General features: G+C 31.5%; 1 protein-coding gene and 2 non-coding genes across 4 annotated transcripts in view; 2 read left to right on the top strand and 1 right to left on the bottom strand.

The window, feature by feature from the left end:
• Positions 1-254: 254 nt before the first annotated feature.
• The window catches only part of LOC113392487 (uncharacterized), a 30,344-nt gene continuing 13,011 nt past the window's right edge, over positions 255-17,587 (bottom strand). The window contains exons 2-8 of one of the 2 annotated variants that reach the window (XM_026628948.2): positions 7,752-7,857; positions 5,554-5,847; positions 4,691-4,891; positions 3,789-4,007; positions 2,742-2,825; positions 2,147-2,232; positions 255-1,474 (exon numbers count right to left, since the gene is read on the bottom strand). In XM_026628948.2, coding sequence (XP_026484733.1) covers positions 1,336-1,474; positions 2,147-2,232; positions 2,742-2,825; positions 3,789-4,007; positions 4,691-4,891; positions 5,554-5,847; positions 7,752-7,850 — 1,122 coding nt within the window. In that variant the 5' untranslated portion in view covers positions 7,851-7,857 and the 3' untranslated portion in view covers positions 255-1,335. The remainder of the gene's footprint in view (positions 1,475-2,146; positions 2,233-2,741; positions 2,826-3,788; positions 4,008-4,690; positions 4,892-5,553; positions 5,848-7,751; positions 7,858-17,587) is intronic. The other variant, XM_064221020.1, reaches the window with a different exon arrangement.
• Trnat-cgu (transfer RNA threonine (anticodon CGU)) lies at positions 5,433-5,504 on the top strand. The gene has a single exon. It is a non-coding gene; the product is annotated as a tRNA-Thr (tRNA).
• Positions 7,567-7,648, top strand: Trnas-aga (transfer RNA serine (anticodon AGA)). The gene has a single exon. It is a non-coding gene; the product is annotated as a tRNA-Ser (tRNA).

Below are 17,587 nucleotides of genomic sequence, written 5' to 3'. Positions count from 1 at the left end.
ACGTGTTATTTGACATTTTTGATTCTTTATTGTCAGAAACGTTATACATACTATTATATGCATACTATAATACTACGTATATTATACTTTTATTTTTTATTTAATCAAGCGTCACTGAAAAATCTAGCTTTGTGGTGTTTTAATATTTGTAGTACATAATTTTTTTTTTTAATCGTATAAATATTTTTAGCATATTATTGAGTGCGTGTATAAAACATTTCGAGTAAAGGTTTAGTTGCCAATAAAACAAAATATAAATAATTTATTATATAATTATAATCCTTAAAAGATTACAAAGCTTAAGATTATCTTATAACTAACACATACTAACTATTAAATGCAATCTTAGTAATCTCAAAGGAACTTAAAATAAACTAAAATATATGTTATTGCCGAAAAAGCTTTATGACGTCACGTCAGCTTGATTGACAAGAACCGTCGTTTGCTACGTATTATATACATTTCTAAACATCCTGACATATTATACGTATTGAAATTAGAGAGAAACATAATAGTAGCAAACACTTAGAATCCTTTACCAAAAATTTCCCATTAACAATAAACGTTAAATATCTGGCTATTATATATGGTCATAGGCTGTATTGTGACACGATGTTTATCTTATTCTTTCGTATATCGAATTATCGATGAAAGAAAGAGTGAAATATATTTCTTCTCTACAGTCATAAGGCCGTATATATAGAATATTTATTATATCTAATTGTTATAAAAAATGCGTTCAATGGCAAGTAATATTTATCATCTATTTGAGCATGTGATATTGGCAATGTAACTTTAATCAGACAGACTGACTCGAAAAAAATTAAAAACATCTTACAAAATGCAGCAAAGAGTATTTACTCTATTAAATAAAACTGAATATCCTATCCTATAAGTATTGTTGGTTCATTATTAACTCTTTATTTCGAGAGGTAATTCTAAACTCACGTTATTTTTGCATCGAAACTTTAATCTTTAACTAAAGGTCGACTGTTAGAGTGTCGATCATTGGTTAGTAGAGCAATATTAGTTTTTTTATTTGCCCTATTAACGAAGAATATCATTAAAATTACGACTTATTATAAATTTTATGATTTTGAGCTAAATTTAATTTTAAATAAATAAGAGAATAATGTTTTGGTTAATCAAAATGCGATCAACTGACAAATATCAGAAATTCAACCTCTCAACGGCAGAACTATAAAATATTCCAATTTCAAAAAAGCTATTTTAATACAGTAATTGTAATTTGACAAACCGAAACTTGAATCCAAAAGCCTCTTCATACAAAATCTTGAAATGAATATTTCAATCTATACAACAAACTTTTGCTCATTACAGATATAAGTCATAGTCGAGCCCATTTCCGCCGCTGAGGTAGTCGTAAAGGTATACCGCCATTTCATCGAGCGCTTCAAGTCTTGGGTCGTTGAGGGGTTCCTCCCGGATTGATCTTGCTGACCTAGGTAAAGACCTGTGGGTTTATTATAAAATACAATTGCTTACATTGATTTAAGTAGATATAAACATGAATGATGGACACCTTCCCCCTTTCTTTTAAATAAACTATTTTCTATAACGAAAAGCAGAGTTTACTAGTCAATAAAATATTACACAAATCGACCCTTATGCAAAACTAGGAATTTATCTTCGAAGTAACTCTTTATCTCGACAATTACAATCTTTTATCAATATACTATTTCAAGTTAATTTTGTCATCAGTCTTAGAACTATTTTAACTTAAAATTTTAAATATACTTGACAATTGTCAAATCAATTGAACAAAACCACATATGATTATGATGATTAGCTAAATATTAAAATAAGTCTGTTTACGAACAACTCTTCTATAAATTTACACATATGGAAATTAGTAGGTTTTGACACACACTAGATAACTATTTTTGGAAAGCTGACTATCTATCTGATGTTTGATACATTTAATCCTCAACATATCTACCAAGTAAGCCCTTTGACACAAATTGTCTTAGGTTTCATGATAAAAAATTGGACTCCGATATTTTTTTGATTGCATAATAGAAATATAGAAACTTCAATGATAAGTTCAATGCTAGAATTCATTTTAAGAAAAGAAAATACTCAAAGAAGAGAAACTCTAGAGTTATTTTAATTTAAGAATATTTACCTAAAGTCGCTGTCTGTATCCAATTCATCTTCGGTTGTAAAACGTTCTCGGATGTCTTTCATGATGCAAGCCTCTAGCTTCTTGTGCTGTCAAAATTATATATATATCTAAATTTTATATAATTAATCTCAGTAAGATACTTTCACTACTTTGTCTCACATAGACAACCTCTTTTGTCTAGTATCTAGCTTATGAGTCTGCAGTGCTGCATTGGAACTGTCTTCTATTGTGTGGGATTATCGTTGCCCATTGGATTATGGAAGAGATGGAATAGAGAGAGCGCTGTGGGGCCGTGGACCCGTATGGTGGGGGTCTCGTTTGTCCTATTTCAGACGGCCCTGAGGAGCACGGCAGCGGAGAAGGGCCGCGGATGGGTTATATATATAGGTATCCTGTATAACCCGGTTCCCCGCTATTGGCTTGGGTATCTTTCTGAAGTTTTCTAAAGCGTGACATAAGCAGGAGTACACTTGTGTTTGCGCACATAGTTTGTTAGCCTCGATGTGATCGGCTATATCCGAAGGTTGAGTGACATGGTCTAATTTAAGTTCATTTTAAAGGAACAGATATACAATTAAAATATTTTAAAACATACCTTATAACAACGGAAGAAGAACATAGGCTTAATAAGTTCTTGAGATAATGGAGCTACGTCCCGCTTGATGTCTGGTACACATTGCTGCAACAAAATAAATCAATTACTAATTTCAGAGATGAACCAATAGACAGAACATGAGATTAGAATAAGAATGTGTTTTCAAATCAACTCTACTGTGTTGAAGGAAAACATCGTGAGAATACAGGAGTCAGATGAAATTCGGCGACATGTTGGTATTCAACCAGCAGTAGAGCGACATAATCATATATTAAGGCTCAAACCCTCGCCTTTTAACTTAAAGAGATGATTTCTTTCTAATTTTGAAGTAAAGTTACAACCTTTAAATGTCTCATTACTGGGTTAGAACCAGGGCCGGATCTACCATATGGCTTTTCGGGCTACAGCCCAGGGCCCCGTGGATTTAAGGGGGCCCCAGCTAAGTCAAGTCAAAGTCAAAAATAGACGATAATGCGAAAGAATCCATAACTTTATTAAATAAAACAAATTGTATGGTTTGCAGCCCTGCGAGTCCTGCAATTAATCAAACCCATTCAATTCATTTAATTCAAGTCTACATTCAGATATGTCTTATGTGGGCTCCTAAGTAGTGTCAGGGCCCTCTAAGCTTACGGTCCGGCCCTGGTTAGGACCTAGTCATCACTTGAGAAAATTATGTTTAGATGATTGAATAAAATCTAAAATACCAATCTTGAACGTGTCAGCTAGAAACAATTCAATTTATTTTGATAGAGAACATGATTTTATGTGACATTTAATGATACTAAGGAAGGATTTAATCGATTTTTTTTCGATTCAATAGATTTATAATATAGAAAATGGAAAAGTATGCACGTGATATCTGATAGACCGATATAATACCTATGAGAAGTCGTGCAAGTCCTATTCTCATGCAATGGTTATATCGATGCATGTGACTTTCCGTATGCATTTTATGTTTCAGAGAATGGTTACATATGTGATGATGATGATGGTCCAAAGGCGATTTAGTTCCGGAAAAAGACACGGGCGCTAACATATATTTACCGAGAATTTCTGACAGAATTGAAGTCCATCTTGTATATCTCCCTTGAGTTCGCTGGACACGGGCAGGTTGGCAATGCGTTGAGTGATCTGTTCATAGTTCGGCTCGAGGTTGTGATCGATGTAACCGAGTTCTTGCATCACACAGGTTATGTTACGGACTCGACCGGCGTTCGGGCCGCGGGATACTATTTCAAGACGATCACGAAGGTCCAAATCTCTCTGGAAGAAGATAAATAGAAGATCATTTTTATTCGTTATGATATCCAATGTCATTGGCTCATATTTCTTTTTCAAGGAAGTTACATCTAAATACTACGTGCCCATTTCATGGTTGGGATTTTATAATTTTAAAATGTTTACAAAATAATTTGATAGATACTTCTGCTGAAGGTCAGAAAAATATCAGCCTTAAGAATACTAATATTTGATACAATAAACAATTGTAATATAAATTATTGGCACATATTGTATTGTGTTTATACCTTTTGGGACCTCGTCTAACTTAACGTTGTTATTAGAAACTAGGTATTTTATATAGTGTATGCTTTAATTAATTTTGCCATTGTAAATTCTTTTTTTTTAAATAAGTTGGCAGACTGGCAAATGGTCTAATAATATGAACTAAGATGTCCCCTGTGCTTGTATAGTCAGCCGGTTTAAAAGAGTGACTCCAGTCCTAACTCTTTAAACCGGACCACAGCACCACCTTAGTGTTGAAGTTTGAAGACAATTTTATTAATTAAGATCTCCGAATCTCCGATCTGGTATACAACATAAAACAGGTAAAATAATAAATCGGCTTTATATATAAGATCACAATGAATAAAATTGTCTTTCATAACCATTACAAAAATGATACATTTTTATAAGTAAATAGTTAATAACGTAAGACAATCTCTTACCGACACCCTGCTATTTCCAAAGTAAGGCTGCTGGTATAATCCTTGTGGATACTGCTGTTGTTGCTGCTGCTGGTACGCATAAGGGTTGTACTGCATTCCAGGTGGGTAGAACATAGGGTTGTACGGGAACTGATAGTAGGGCTGTGCGAACGGTCGGAACTGCCCTGGCATCATGTAGGGCGCTGGTGGTTGGAAGGTAGGCTGTGGAACAAAAAATATGTAATTAATTATTACACTTAAAATATAATTTAGGTAGTTAAGCAAGCCTTTTTATGTAAATAGGCAATCGGAGAAAGATCTAAAAGTTTTTTTCACGTCTACACGGATTCCAGAGTTTTGAAGAGGAATTAATCTTTTGTTTCTTCTCAATTTTTTTTGCATATTGTAAATATTCAATATGCGAAAGGATTAAATCGATGACATTTTGTATGAAATGTCGTTAATTTATTTCTACAAAAAATGGCCAAGAACAGTCCATAGGCCAAACATGTTATCCTAAAACTCTAATATTTGAGAAAAGTTGTTCCTGAGATGCAGTCGATCAGAAATCCAATTGGTCATACAGTAGTAAAATTATAAAACATTATTTTAAACTATTATTAAATAGTCTCATTATCAGAAATTACTTAGAATTACTTAGATATGTTATCAATTTTAAATAAAATAAATAAATTAATAATAATATACCATAAATTTTAAAGTCATGTGTTATGTAAGAAAATATTTCGCAATTGCTAACATCGCCTCTTTAGCTCAGTGGTAGAGCACTGGTCTCGTAAACCAGGGGTCGTGAGTTCAATCCTCACAGGAGGCATCCGCAAAAGATACATATTTTTTTGAGCTATATTCATAATAATACTCACCCCTTGTCTAAATGGTAGGATATTAGTTAATGGTGTCACTTTATGTGGTTGGAGTTGATCATGTGACAAATCATTTTCGTGGCCATGAATAGCGCCATCTGTCGGCTTAGTGATGGTTTGCGTACTCGGGTCCATCGTAAATCCAGGCGGTAATTTTCCTAGTAGGATAGATGGTATGCTGTGCTGGTTCGGTGGCTCGTCAAAAGATGGCGGTGAAGAGCATTTCGCATAAGCATCTTTCATTTCTTTACGGATTTGTTTTACTACTTCTGGACCGAAGCAACTTTCGTAAATCTGAAATCGGAGAAATGTTCATTATTAAAAATAAATCCGGTAATGAACAAATAACATTAATATTTTTTATAAAGTTTCAAAGTTGGATTTGTTAAATAAGGATATATTATCAAAATAATAATACACATTAGCAACCATCATCTACTATGTAACTACTCTAAAAACTCACAATATATTAACTATAGCCTATTCCAATGGAAGTAGGAAAAAAGACAAACAATCCTTAGATTTACGTATTTAACACTACCAAGAGTTTATGATTAATATATAAGTTGGCGGACGGACAAATGGTCACCACCGCCTATAGACGCATAGACCATAGACATTGGCGCTGTTAGAAATATTAATCATTCCTTACATCGCCAATACGTAAACCTTAGGAACTGAGATGTTATATCACTGTCCCACTGTCTCAGATACACTGTCTCACTCGCCCTAAAAACGGAACATAATAACACTAAGTTGCTTTGAACCTTTTTAATTATACTAAATTTAACAAAAAAATAAAAACTTTATATCATAAAGACACTGGAAACAAAATTTTTCTTTTTTATCTTAATAATACAAAAATATAAAAAAAAAAAATTCACTACGGATATATAAATATCATGTTATAAAAAAATATAATTATTAAAATATAACATTCGGCTTATCGTCTAAAGTGACGTCGCCGCTTTCAAACGCAGTGCTAATAAAATTAATTATTGACATTTATTCTACAAGGATGAATACTGTGTTTTTTCACTATATTGTATCCAACATTATGTTTCTACTAATACATTATATGTTACATCCCTAGATAAATAAATATCCTCTTAAAATCCCTTTATATTTAGTAGTAGGTACTTACTTCTTATGTAAGTATGTATAGTATTACAAAATTTTGATAGTACGTAATTTAACATATCTGGTTATCTATAATATGTATATGTTAATTGAAGATAGAGAATTCAAACTCGAGCAAGTAATTTATCTCGTAACAGATCAGCTGTTAGTTAGTTTGTGTGGAGAAGAGAAAATTTAATAAAAAAGATGAAGATTGAAAGTTGAGGTTAACTTACTACTAAATTAGGGACCATAAGTATATAAAGGCCTACTTTTATTTTACAGTTATAATATAAAGTATGATATCCATTAGGTAACTTCAGTCAAAATAGTGCAAGTAGGTATTTTATTTTAGTTTTCCCTTGCACCGTATGTTCGGCGTTTGAACCGAATTTTGGCCCATCCCTAGTCAACTCAATACTCAATAAGTAAATCTTTTAATTTTTTCGTCAGATTGAATTTCGAATTATATTTCATTAATTGTTATATTTCTAATTTTAATGTTCTATCAAGATTAATTAATGACGTGAGGGATTTTTTTCCAAACTGGAAGAAAGTACTAAACCAATATACCAAAAACTTAAATATATAACTAGAAAATATATCAGTCCAAATGTTACTAAAATTACTAATATTACATGTTTGTATGAAAATTTATTAATTTTGTACATATGTTATAAATAATATAATCAAGTCCTAATTTAAATAAAATCTAATACTAACTAAATAACAATGTTCAAAATAAGTTATTCCTAGCTATTATAGGTTCGAGAACGTTTATCTTTGTCATTATTAAATATTATTACAAAAAAAAGAAAAATTAAAATATTATTGACAATAATTATTTTTAGATGTGTTTGTTTTTATTTAAATATTTCAAACTAAGATACAACAGCAGTCGTGGCCGAGCGGTTAAGGCGTCTGACTAGAAATCAGATTCCCTCTGGGAGCGTAGGTTCGAATCCTACCGACTGCGAATTCTTTTTATTTGCTTGCAAGGTAGAATATTTTTTTCTATTATATATTTTTTAATTATTTTTCATTACATACATTTATATTTCAATCAATATATGACTTACCTTCATCATTGCGTATTTCTTTATAAATCTGTCATCGCTGCTGGCTAGAGCCGTTGCCATTAAGCTTAGGAGGCACAATAATAATATTCTTTGCACCATTTTGTACCTGACGACAAAAAAAATAAAATATTATAAACATAAAAATACCTTTAAAAGAATTATATATAAATACATATATAATTTTGTATCATTACGCCTCGTTCAAACAAGATGTTATACGTATAATATAATACTTTGTAAGTAAACTTACACAATATTTTTAGTTTTAAATGTTTATATAGTATAGGGTTATCAAAAATGGAAAGAGGGGAGACTAGGGATGATAAAATTTCATAAAAAAAGATTATCAATTTGTATAAAATTGTTATTTTTGTAATAGTTTCTATCGTATAATAATTCGCTGCAGGAAATAAATCCTACTCGCTTAAACTTGTCGTAAGCTTGATTTGAAAAGTACCATCCAGTACCAGGAGATAGTGTTTTGACAATCAATAGATAATAGTAATACTTTTACATTGGATATTTAAGATAGATTCGACTAAAGGTTATTTCAATTCAATATTATCGGTTTTCAAGTGGAAAGGATCCTTTTCGAATCTTGTTTAATACTGTCCGGCCAATTCTGTCGCGTGAAGTTTCATCACCCACGGCTATAGACGTCGTGTCCGTAAAAGAGTTATTATATATCGTAATAAAGAGGCGAGCGGCGAATTAAAAATGTTTTTATACGAGGATAACTTTTTTATGTCATCCGTTTTAAATGACTCTAAACCTGAATGTAGCTCCTAGCTAAGCTTAGCAAACCTCGTTCAGTAGTTTCGCAGATTTGCGTGGAAGAAAAGAAAAAAAAAATTATATTCTTTTTGACGTCCACGATACAATTTTTGTTTGATTGATTTAACATATACAGACACACAGTTTCTAATGCTTTTCTATTTCTAAGTCTTACTTTTATCAAGTGCACTGACTTAAACTCCTTTAATTTAGCTTTTTCTTAATTATTATATTTAAAACCTTAATGTATTTAAACTAAATCGTTATTTAACAGCGGTCAAGTGGGCGTTCCTAACGAATAAATCTACTGACCAGTTCATTAACATCGCCTCAAAACCGTTAGCGTGACATGAGAAATTATATTTATAACAGCTTAGTAACTTCGTACTCGTTTTTGAAAATGTACTTTATAATTACGACTATTGGATAAAAGATGGCGCTTTAGTGACGATAAAACAGGATTTGGCGCACATGAAATAAAATCCTATTTGATTATATCATTCATATCTTAATTGAAAAGGTTATATTCGGAAATGCCTTACAAATAAAACCTTACATATATAGTATTTAATATAGGATTTCCAAGTTATATTTAGACATATTTATTAGAATTAAACGTTTAGTCTTCATTGAACTTTCTTATTGAATTAGCTTAGGCTCCACTCGCCTATCCTATTTATTCAATCACGCACGCCATGAATGGCTAAATCAGAAATACATATGGATTTATTAATTATAACCCTCCACACATAGTAGCTTAGTGGCAGAGTAACTTTGGCCTCAGACTGCAGCTACTCATGAGAGCACACATTCGTGCGTGTTAAGATTACTGTACAAACAATTTAGTAAAATGATATACCGTTTTATTAAATAGTAATAAAATTTGAAAGACTTTCTTGTAAAAACATAGATAAAAAATAAGTTTCGCTTGTGAAATATTAATTACGCTTGAAAAAAAGCAATTACGCATCGTAACGAAATCAGTTATAAGAATTATACTACACGTTCAAATTGTGATTTTTAATGAGAATAGACAGCCATTCATAAACTCATTAGTCATTCTTCTTGGCAGATACATTAATAAGAAAACATAATCGCAAACAATCGATCAAATGTGTTTTGTTCATAAAATTAAAAACAATTAAAATTCACTACGAAAAAGCTTCTACCTATGTCTTTCTACATTAAGTGAGTTCGACTTGTCACTCGTGTGGCTCCGGGTTTATTCTTGGAAGAAGTGGTTTATTTAAAAAATCTTGCTACAACCTGTTCCCGTAATAGAATGTGGTAGGGGTATTTGCAATTTCTAATTAGAATTATTACGGTTCTCAGACTTAACTGAAGTTTAAATGCTTTTTGTTTATATATTACAATATGTAAGGAAGATTAAAAGTGATTTTGTTTTAGTTGTGTACAGACGTTATTATTAAATATTTAAATATTGTGAAGCAAACAACAAGCTTAGAAGTTCTAATAATTTTATTATAGCTACTCGTTAATAGATGGCGTTGTTTGGGGTCAATGGTCGCGCACGGCCTTCGCACAGCCTGTGCATGAGCGCATCTGCTATACGACTTGCGTAATGACGTCCATACTTATCATTTGATGTTTTTTTTTGTAGAGCAAGTCTTTGAACTTGGACTTGATACTTTTTTTATAAGTTATTTATTATACGTATTATATATGGTAGCTATGAATCTTATGGCTACAATTAGGTATAGAATACGGTAAGGCTATTTTATTACATTAATATTCTGTTTGTCAACCGATTTCCTTTGTTCGGTTGATTTTGGACAGCTTTAGTGTTATGTCACTAATTTAAAAAAAAAGTATAAAAAAGATGATCGAAACATTCAAATCTATATATGAAATATACCTACATAATGTAGTTTCCTCACTAGTTCAAAACATTAAATATTTTGTATCCACAGTTTACCAGTTTTCCCAGTAAGTTTTTTTATATTTAAATTCGTTTGATGGCCTCTCCTTATCCTGGTTTAAGCCTTGGGTCAACGGGGAGGGACACAGAAGGCCTTTTAAAAATATTTTTAACAAGGGGCCAGGGGAGACTGCAAAGTTCAAAGCATAAATAAACTTTAAATGTTGTTGATAAAAAAATTATTACTTTTTTCGGTACTTACGTATTATCGCCAACGCAGCTAAAAAAAAACATTCTGCTAATGCGAAATATAGGATAGGATAGGTTAGGATAGGCTTTTTTTATATAAATACACACATATACTAAATACGCATTCACAGAATTTCTTTTTTGTTGCGGTGGCTTTAATACGTAAGTACTTACCCTTGCTTCTAGTATAATATTCCGTAATTATATAATTTTAAAAAGTTCATTTTTTTTTTATTTATAAAATCTAAGTTAAAAAAATAAAGAAGAAACACTCGGCGTGCAATGGCAGTTTTATCGCTTGCAGTAATCTCTCAGAGACAACCTTTGTTCAAAGGTGATTTATAAGAAGACTCTCATTGCACTAACAATATAAATTCTACAACTTTAGTCGCCACTGGTGCTAGTTATATTATAATTTAATAAACTAGCTACCCGCCCCGGCTTCGCACGGGTGCAATGCTGATACTAAATAAACGACAGAGTGTCTTTATATACTACTTTCAGCTTTTTGTCATTAGACAATACAAACCGCTATGTAACTTCAATTTAATTTTTTAATATATTCGAAAATATTCATTTAAATTACATACTGTAAAGGGCCATACTGTTCTATATTAAATACACAATGTATTTAAGGTACTTAATTGGATAAGTAAAAATAAGTAAAAAGTAAAAGATAAAAAATGGTTATTACGTGTTATCCTTAAGAGATAGATATATATCACCGCGGACTTTTTTGTATACTTTTAAGGTGTACATACTTTTGTATATTATTTTGATGTTTCTCGTAGAGTTCAGCCAGCGTTTGCAGTAGTAAGTAAGTGCAAAAAATGTGTTTATTTTCGCCATCACATTAGAGACCTCTCTCATCTCACTCAATGTATTAAAACAGTACGTATTAAAATTCGTTGCGTTTTAAAGATCTAAGAATACACAGGGACAGACAGACAGCGGGTAGCGACTTTTTTTATACTATGCAGTGATGAATAAATGTAAAGAGTAAAGTTATGCAATTTATAAATAATCGTAATATACAATAATAATCAAAAAAGAACAAAATAATACAAAAACTGTTTCGCTGATCCAAGAAAGTACCTGAAGCTCTGAGTTCAAGCCCCGGGTACATATTACATACACGCGTACATTGTTAAATTAATATATTAATAAGGATTTCTTTTATCTGTATATTCCGGCGTTTTTTTTAACTTATTTATAAAGGGAAAGTTCTTTATTTGGCACATTTAATATGACACATTCCACATCACATGGGTAGCTGTAAATGTGTGCGTGCATTCGGATGTATGGGACTGTATCTCTGTTCACTACAAACATAAACCCATAAACTATTTACTATATCCAGGCTGCTATCGAGAATTTCTCGTCGATTAATATTCATAGTATAAATCCTTGTTGTTATATCAAGTAAAAAGCTTTTTTTTTTGAAAAATAGAATGTGTCTACCCTGGAATCTTCTACCTCGGTCTAGAGGTAGAAGTGTCGTCCAATGACAAATACCTTATACCAACAAAACACAACAAACATTTGCCATATATAAATCAAATTATATATTTTTTCGAGTGATCAAAGAACAAAAATACTCTCGAATTAGACGATTAAATTCAAATACCTAAACCTGGTGAAAACCTCAGGTACGAAATATTTTCCACAAAAAATTACAGATATTTTTAATTAAATACAGTAACTACATTAAAACGTTAAATACCATGCACTATCATTTAAGTGTTAGTGTGCTAAAAATAATCACACTTTAAATTGATTAGATGAAGATCAAGGTAGAACGGTTACAGCGCGCGATTAATGCTTAAAACACGCAAAAACCTTTTTTACTCTCAACAAAAAACAACCAAAACAAACAAAAAATCTCCAAATGTAAGTCGGATTATTCTGTGAGAAGAAATTCGAAACTCACCGCGGAACACGATCGTAATGTGTTAGAAAATTGTATTATGCCAAATTGGCTCTAATAAGTATAACATTTAATGAATAAAACAGCGTATTACAATAAATGAGTAATGTTGAAAGATATTACACGAGTGAGAAATTAATTTGTTGTCTCGTAAGCTATAAGTGTAGTCAATCAATCAGGATATCATAGGCTTTAATAAAATAAATATGAATTGTTCATTATGTGGCAAATTTGTATTCAAGATATACACGATGTCATGTATATTTGATTTTATTCAAGATATACAAGATATACACGATGTCGTGTATATATTGTCGTGTATATATATTCAAGATATACACGACAATAGAAACGTAGACCACATACGTACATACGACACACACACACACTCACTCACAATCTTATTCAAAAACACAGTAGATCTCAATGTGATTATTCAAAAGATATACTTCCAAAAGTTAAACTTCTTAAATTCATGTTTATATGCTAAAAAGTAAAGAGAAATAATGAAAACGTATAATTTAAGATCGTTGCTTTTACGTAACCGCGTTCCGTGGAATCATCTCAGGTGAACGATCTGTAATAGGTAACTTAGTACCTTCATAACAAAACAATTTTTTGTTATACATAATTATGGGAACACGATGGTACTGGCTGTTTATTACACGATCGTTGTTTTTTGTTTTCTTTAAGGTTTAAAAAACAATATAAGCGTACTACATGACTAACAGTGTATGGAAATTTAAAATAATTTGATCTTATTTTAAAAACTATTTTAGCTTCTTGAATTAAAAAAAATATTTATTTTTCTATTTTTTTATTTTATCTGTAATATTCGTAAAAAGCTTCGCTGATTATTATGATTATATTTCGATAATTCTTTTCCAATTCGATAATATCGATAATCCAATTTTTGGTTTATAATATCGATATCTTTGCTAAATAATTGTCAACAAATTTTAATTTAATTTAATACGTTTAGTGCGGTAAAACTGTGTGATGTATTGATGGTACAAAGGCAGAAACCCTAACGTAACTATTTATATTGACTGTACAAAGTTTCAATTGAATCGAATGAAAGGTTTGTGGTTTGTACGTCAGACGTATTTTATATCTATTCACCCTAACTTTATGGTATTTATCATAAGGTTTATTTGAAACTTAAGCTCATTTTAAAACTTTACTATGGAAACAAAAATGTGCTAAGGTGATGCCACGACAAAAGTCGTATCTTATTCGAAAAATAACGAGAAATTTCGATTTATTGGTGGTCACAGAGACAGTAATATCACGAAAAATAAATGGCGGGAAAACAAATGACAATTATTTTCTTTTTTTTTTTGTGAAAAAATAATAATTTGAAATAGGAATTTCAAAAAGAATGTACTAGTTCCCACTAGAAAGTAGCCAGTGTCCGAAATCGTCAATTTTTTTATTAAGGACCTAACATTTTTACATAACATGGTAATTTGCTTTTTTATTAGAGAAATAAATGAAATACTTCATAGTATAACGAAGTCGTGTGAAGTCAAGCCAAACTGTATATACACAGTAGCTGTAATAAATGTGAGAAATTCAAAGAAAAATATTTCAATGCAATCGCTTCCTATCTCTTTTTGCTTCATCAAATGGGACGTTTATCTTGCCATCAATTTAATAACATCACTCATGAATTATAATCGCGACGGGGTTTTTGCTTCTTACAGTAGAATGTATGACCAATTGCTATAAGACAGAGCAGACATCTGAAGCATTTATCGAGAAAATTTTTCATTAATCTGTATTATATGGGTATTATTAAAAAAAGAGGATAATGAACAGCTCGTATTTGATTCAATTCTGAATGAAGCAATTCAGACCGGAACACAACATTGATTGTACTGAGTACTGCTGTTTGGCGGTAGAATATCTGATCATATCAGACGAGATTGGACAAAGCCCTACCACCAAAAGGGTTTTATGTTGTTTTTATTAATTTAATGGGTTTTCTAATGCATATTTTCTGCACTCCTTCTTTTTGGTAACTTTAATTGTCCTAATTCATATTACTTAATCCGCGTAATTTTTATAAAAGGGGGTAAATTTTTTTTGCGTCGCGTGTTAATATAAATAGATATATATGTAGCATAACTTTTAAATTATTAAATAACCATTTCATTGTTTATATAATGAATGGTTCTCTAGTCCTAAAGGCACGTTTTGAATTATTCATTAATTTTGCAGATATTTATCACGCTGCGGGTTGGAAACCACATATTTATTTGAAAATTAAAATCAAGTAAAAAGAGCGTACGAGAGACGACAATACATGGCACTTAACCCTGTGAATGTTTATTTATTGCTTTGCAGAAGTCCTATACCGTTATTTTATTTAGTAGCCACAGACAACATAAAACGACGCTAGTGATTAATTAGTTGGTTATTTTTGAAATAAGAATGCAGTATTTCAATTAAAACAAAAGCGCTTACAAATGTCAAAAAAAAAGTATTTTCAAATGATTCCAATGAAGTTTGCATAGACACTTTATTTATTTTGATTAATAAAAAATAATTATTGAAAAATAATTTTAAACTAATATTGCAGGTACAAATCATTGAATTTCCATGTGCCTAATTTGTGCTTATATTTCATCTCGTATATGGTCGAAGAACACATCGTTGGATGAAATTCTGCCACATGTACCTTGAATTAGTGTAGCTCCAAAAGGAGAATGTGCCAATGGCTGACGCCCATTCACTTTTATTTTTTATTTAGCTAATCTGGTTTAGAATTAATACATTCAGTGATCAAGTGCAATTTTTTATAAGACATCTTAAAATTTATTTTCGTGGTTATTAAATGACCGGAATTGATTTTAGAAATCAATTAAACCGGCTCGTTTATAACAGTGTTGCAGTGACCGACATTAACAAAACTCGTTTGAAAGATTTAAAAAAGTACAGTTTTATTTTAATATTATATTGATTTTAGATATACATATATAATTTTAATTTTATCTATCTATATTATGCAAAGACAAGCGGGTGCATCTGTTTATTTACGTATGGCTACATATAAGGCTATTTGTATTTCGTCTCATTATGGCTATTATCGTAATGTTTCCAAATGTTCGGTGAACTTTAAGATTTTCTGTCTTTGTTCTAGATCTAGAGATTTAGATTTAAAGGTTTACATTATTAATCCATTATTATTAGCTGCGCGTATCGTATTCTTGTATTCTTCTTCGAAGTAGAAGATGTATTACCAAATCGACGGTTATTATTAAATAAATTTTATACATTAAAATAATACTTTTTGGATAAAGATGCCTTGACGACACAGGACTGATTACGAACAACAATTGTGAATACTAATATTATTGTAAATCTGGTTATTCAAAAGAGCAACTTTGTGAGTTTCTTGCCGTTTCTTCTCGCTAGTTTTCTGAAACGGTGGTAGAATTGAAATATTGACGATTCAAAAATGCATTTATTGTAAAGTTTACTTGAATAAAGTACAATTCATTTTATTGATTGAAATATTTTTTGATTGGTTAGGTTAGGTTAGTTTATTTGTTACTCATATATATTGTTATGTGTAATAGCGGTGGATCCAGGTCGTTTGGGAGGGGCTTGACTACGCTTAGGGTAGGTTTTGTTAAAGTGAACACCTAAAAACCTCTTATTAGTAGCGCAATACTTACCAAAAACTTTAATTAGAATAATAATTTTAGGTCACTTAAGGATTTATAACTATTAAACCCTTAGCACACCCCTGATCTTGTGATATCTTATAAATATCTGTAAGATATTATAAGTATTGAATACTAAAATTTTGATATTTACCTTAATATTAGGTCCTTATATATTAAATTAGCGTTTTATCGTACTGACCTCTAAATCTGAAATATTTCCTCTTTGGTTAAGAATTCTGAATTCAAATGGCGTCGCTTATTGCCGCACAATGGAAAACATGAAATTTCGGTATATTTATGAGTACGAGTTCTACTGTGGCACCAGTGCTGCAGAAACAGCTCGAAGGATTAATGATGTGTACGGCGCTGGTGTCGCAAAAGAAGTTTTTAGTTTTTGGTTTCCATGTTTTAGTTCTGAAAATTTCGACCTTCAAAACCAAAACCGTGGACGGCTGGAGACCAAAGTGGAAAATAAAGAATTAAAGGCTATTGTGGAAGCGGATCCATCGCAAAGTACTTCAGAGACAGCTGCAGGCTTCGGGGTAAGTGATAAAACTGTATTAATCAAACTAGAAGCAAATTGGGAAAGTAAAAAACTTGGGACCATCATGAATTGAGTAAATCGAACGTGTAAACGTCGACTGCTGTGTTACTTTGCTCAACCAAAACAATAATGAAGGGATTTTAAATCGAATCATTATATGTGATGAAAAGTGGATACTGTACGATAATCGGAAGCGCTCGTCGCAATGGCTGAACCCTGGAGACTCAGCTGAATCCTGCCCAAAACGAAAATTGACTCGAAAATTGAAAAAGTTACTTGTGAGTGTTTGTTGGACTAGGGCCGGTGTCGTTCACTGCAGCTTTCTAAAATCTGGCCAAACGATTACGGCAGATATCTATCGTCAATAACTGCAAACCATGAAGGAAGATCTAGCTGCTAAACAAACGAGATTGGTCAATCGCTTTAGGCCACTGCTGCTTCACGACAACGCAAGACTACACACTGCACAACGAAAAACCACTAAGTTAGATGACCTACAATTCGAATGTCTGGGACATCCACCTTACTCCCCGGACCTTGCTCCAACAGTTAACAATTTTTTCCGGAATTTGGACAACTTCTTACAAGGAAAAAAATTCAACTCCGATGTGGCAGTCCAAACCGCATTCATAGAGTTTATTGATTCTCGCCCCCATAGCTTTTTTAGTAAAGGGATCAAAAAACTACCTATGAGATGGCATAAGTGCATAGATAACAACGATGCGTACTTTGACTCATTAAATATATTTTACAAAAAAAAAAAAACTTTATATTCCTCCCGCAAAAACG

The sequence above is a fragment of the Vanessa tameamea genome, chromosome 5 (assembly GCF_037043105.1).
Source record: "Vanessa tameamea isolate UH-Manoa-2023 chromosome 5, ilVanTame1 primary haplotype, whole genome shotgun sequence".
NCBI lineage: Eukaryota > Metazoa > Arthropoda > Insecta > Lepidoptera > Nymphalidae > Vanessa > Vanessa tameamea.
The sequence above is the reverse complement of the archived record's forward strand: the minus strand, read 5'-3'. Positions and strand labels throughout refer to the sequence as shown.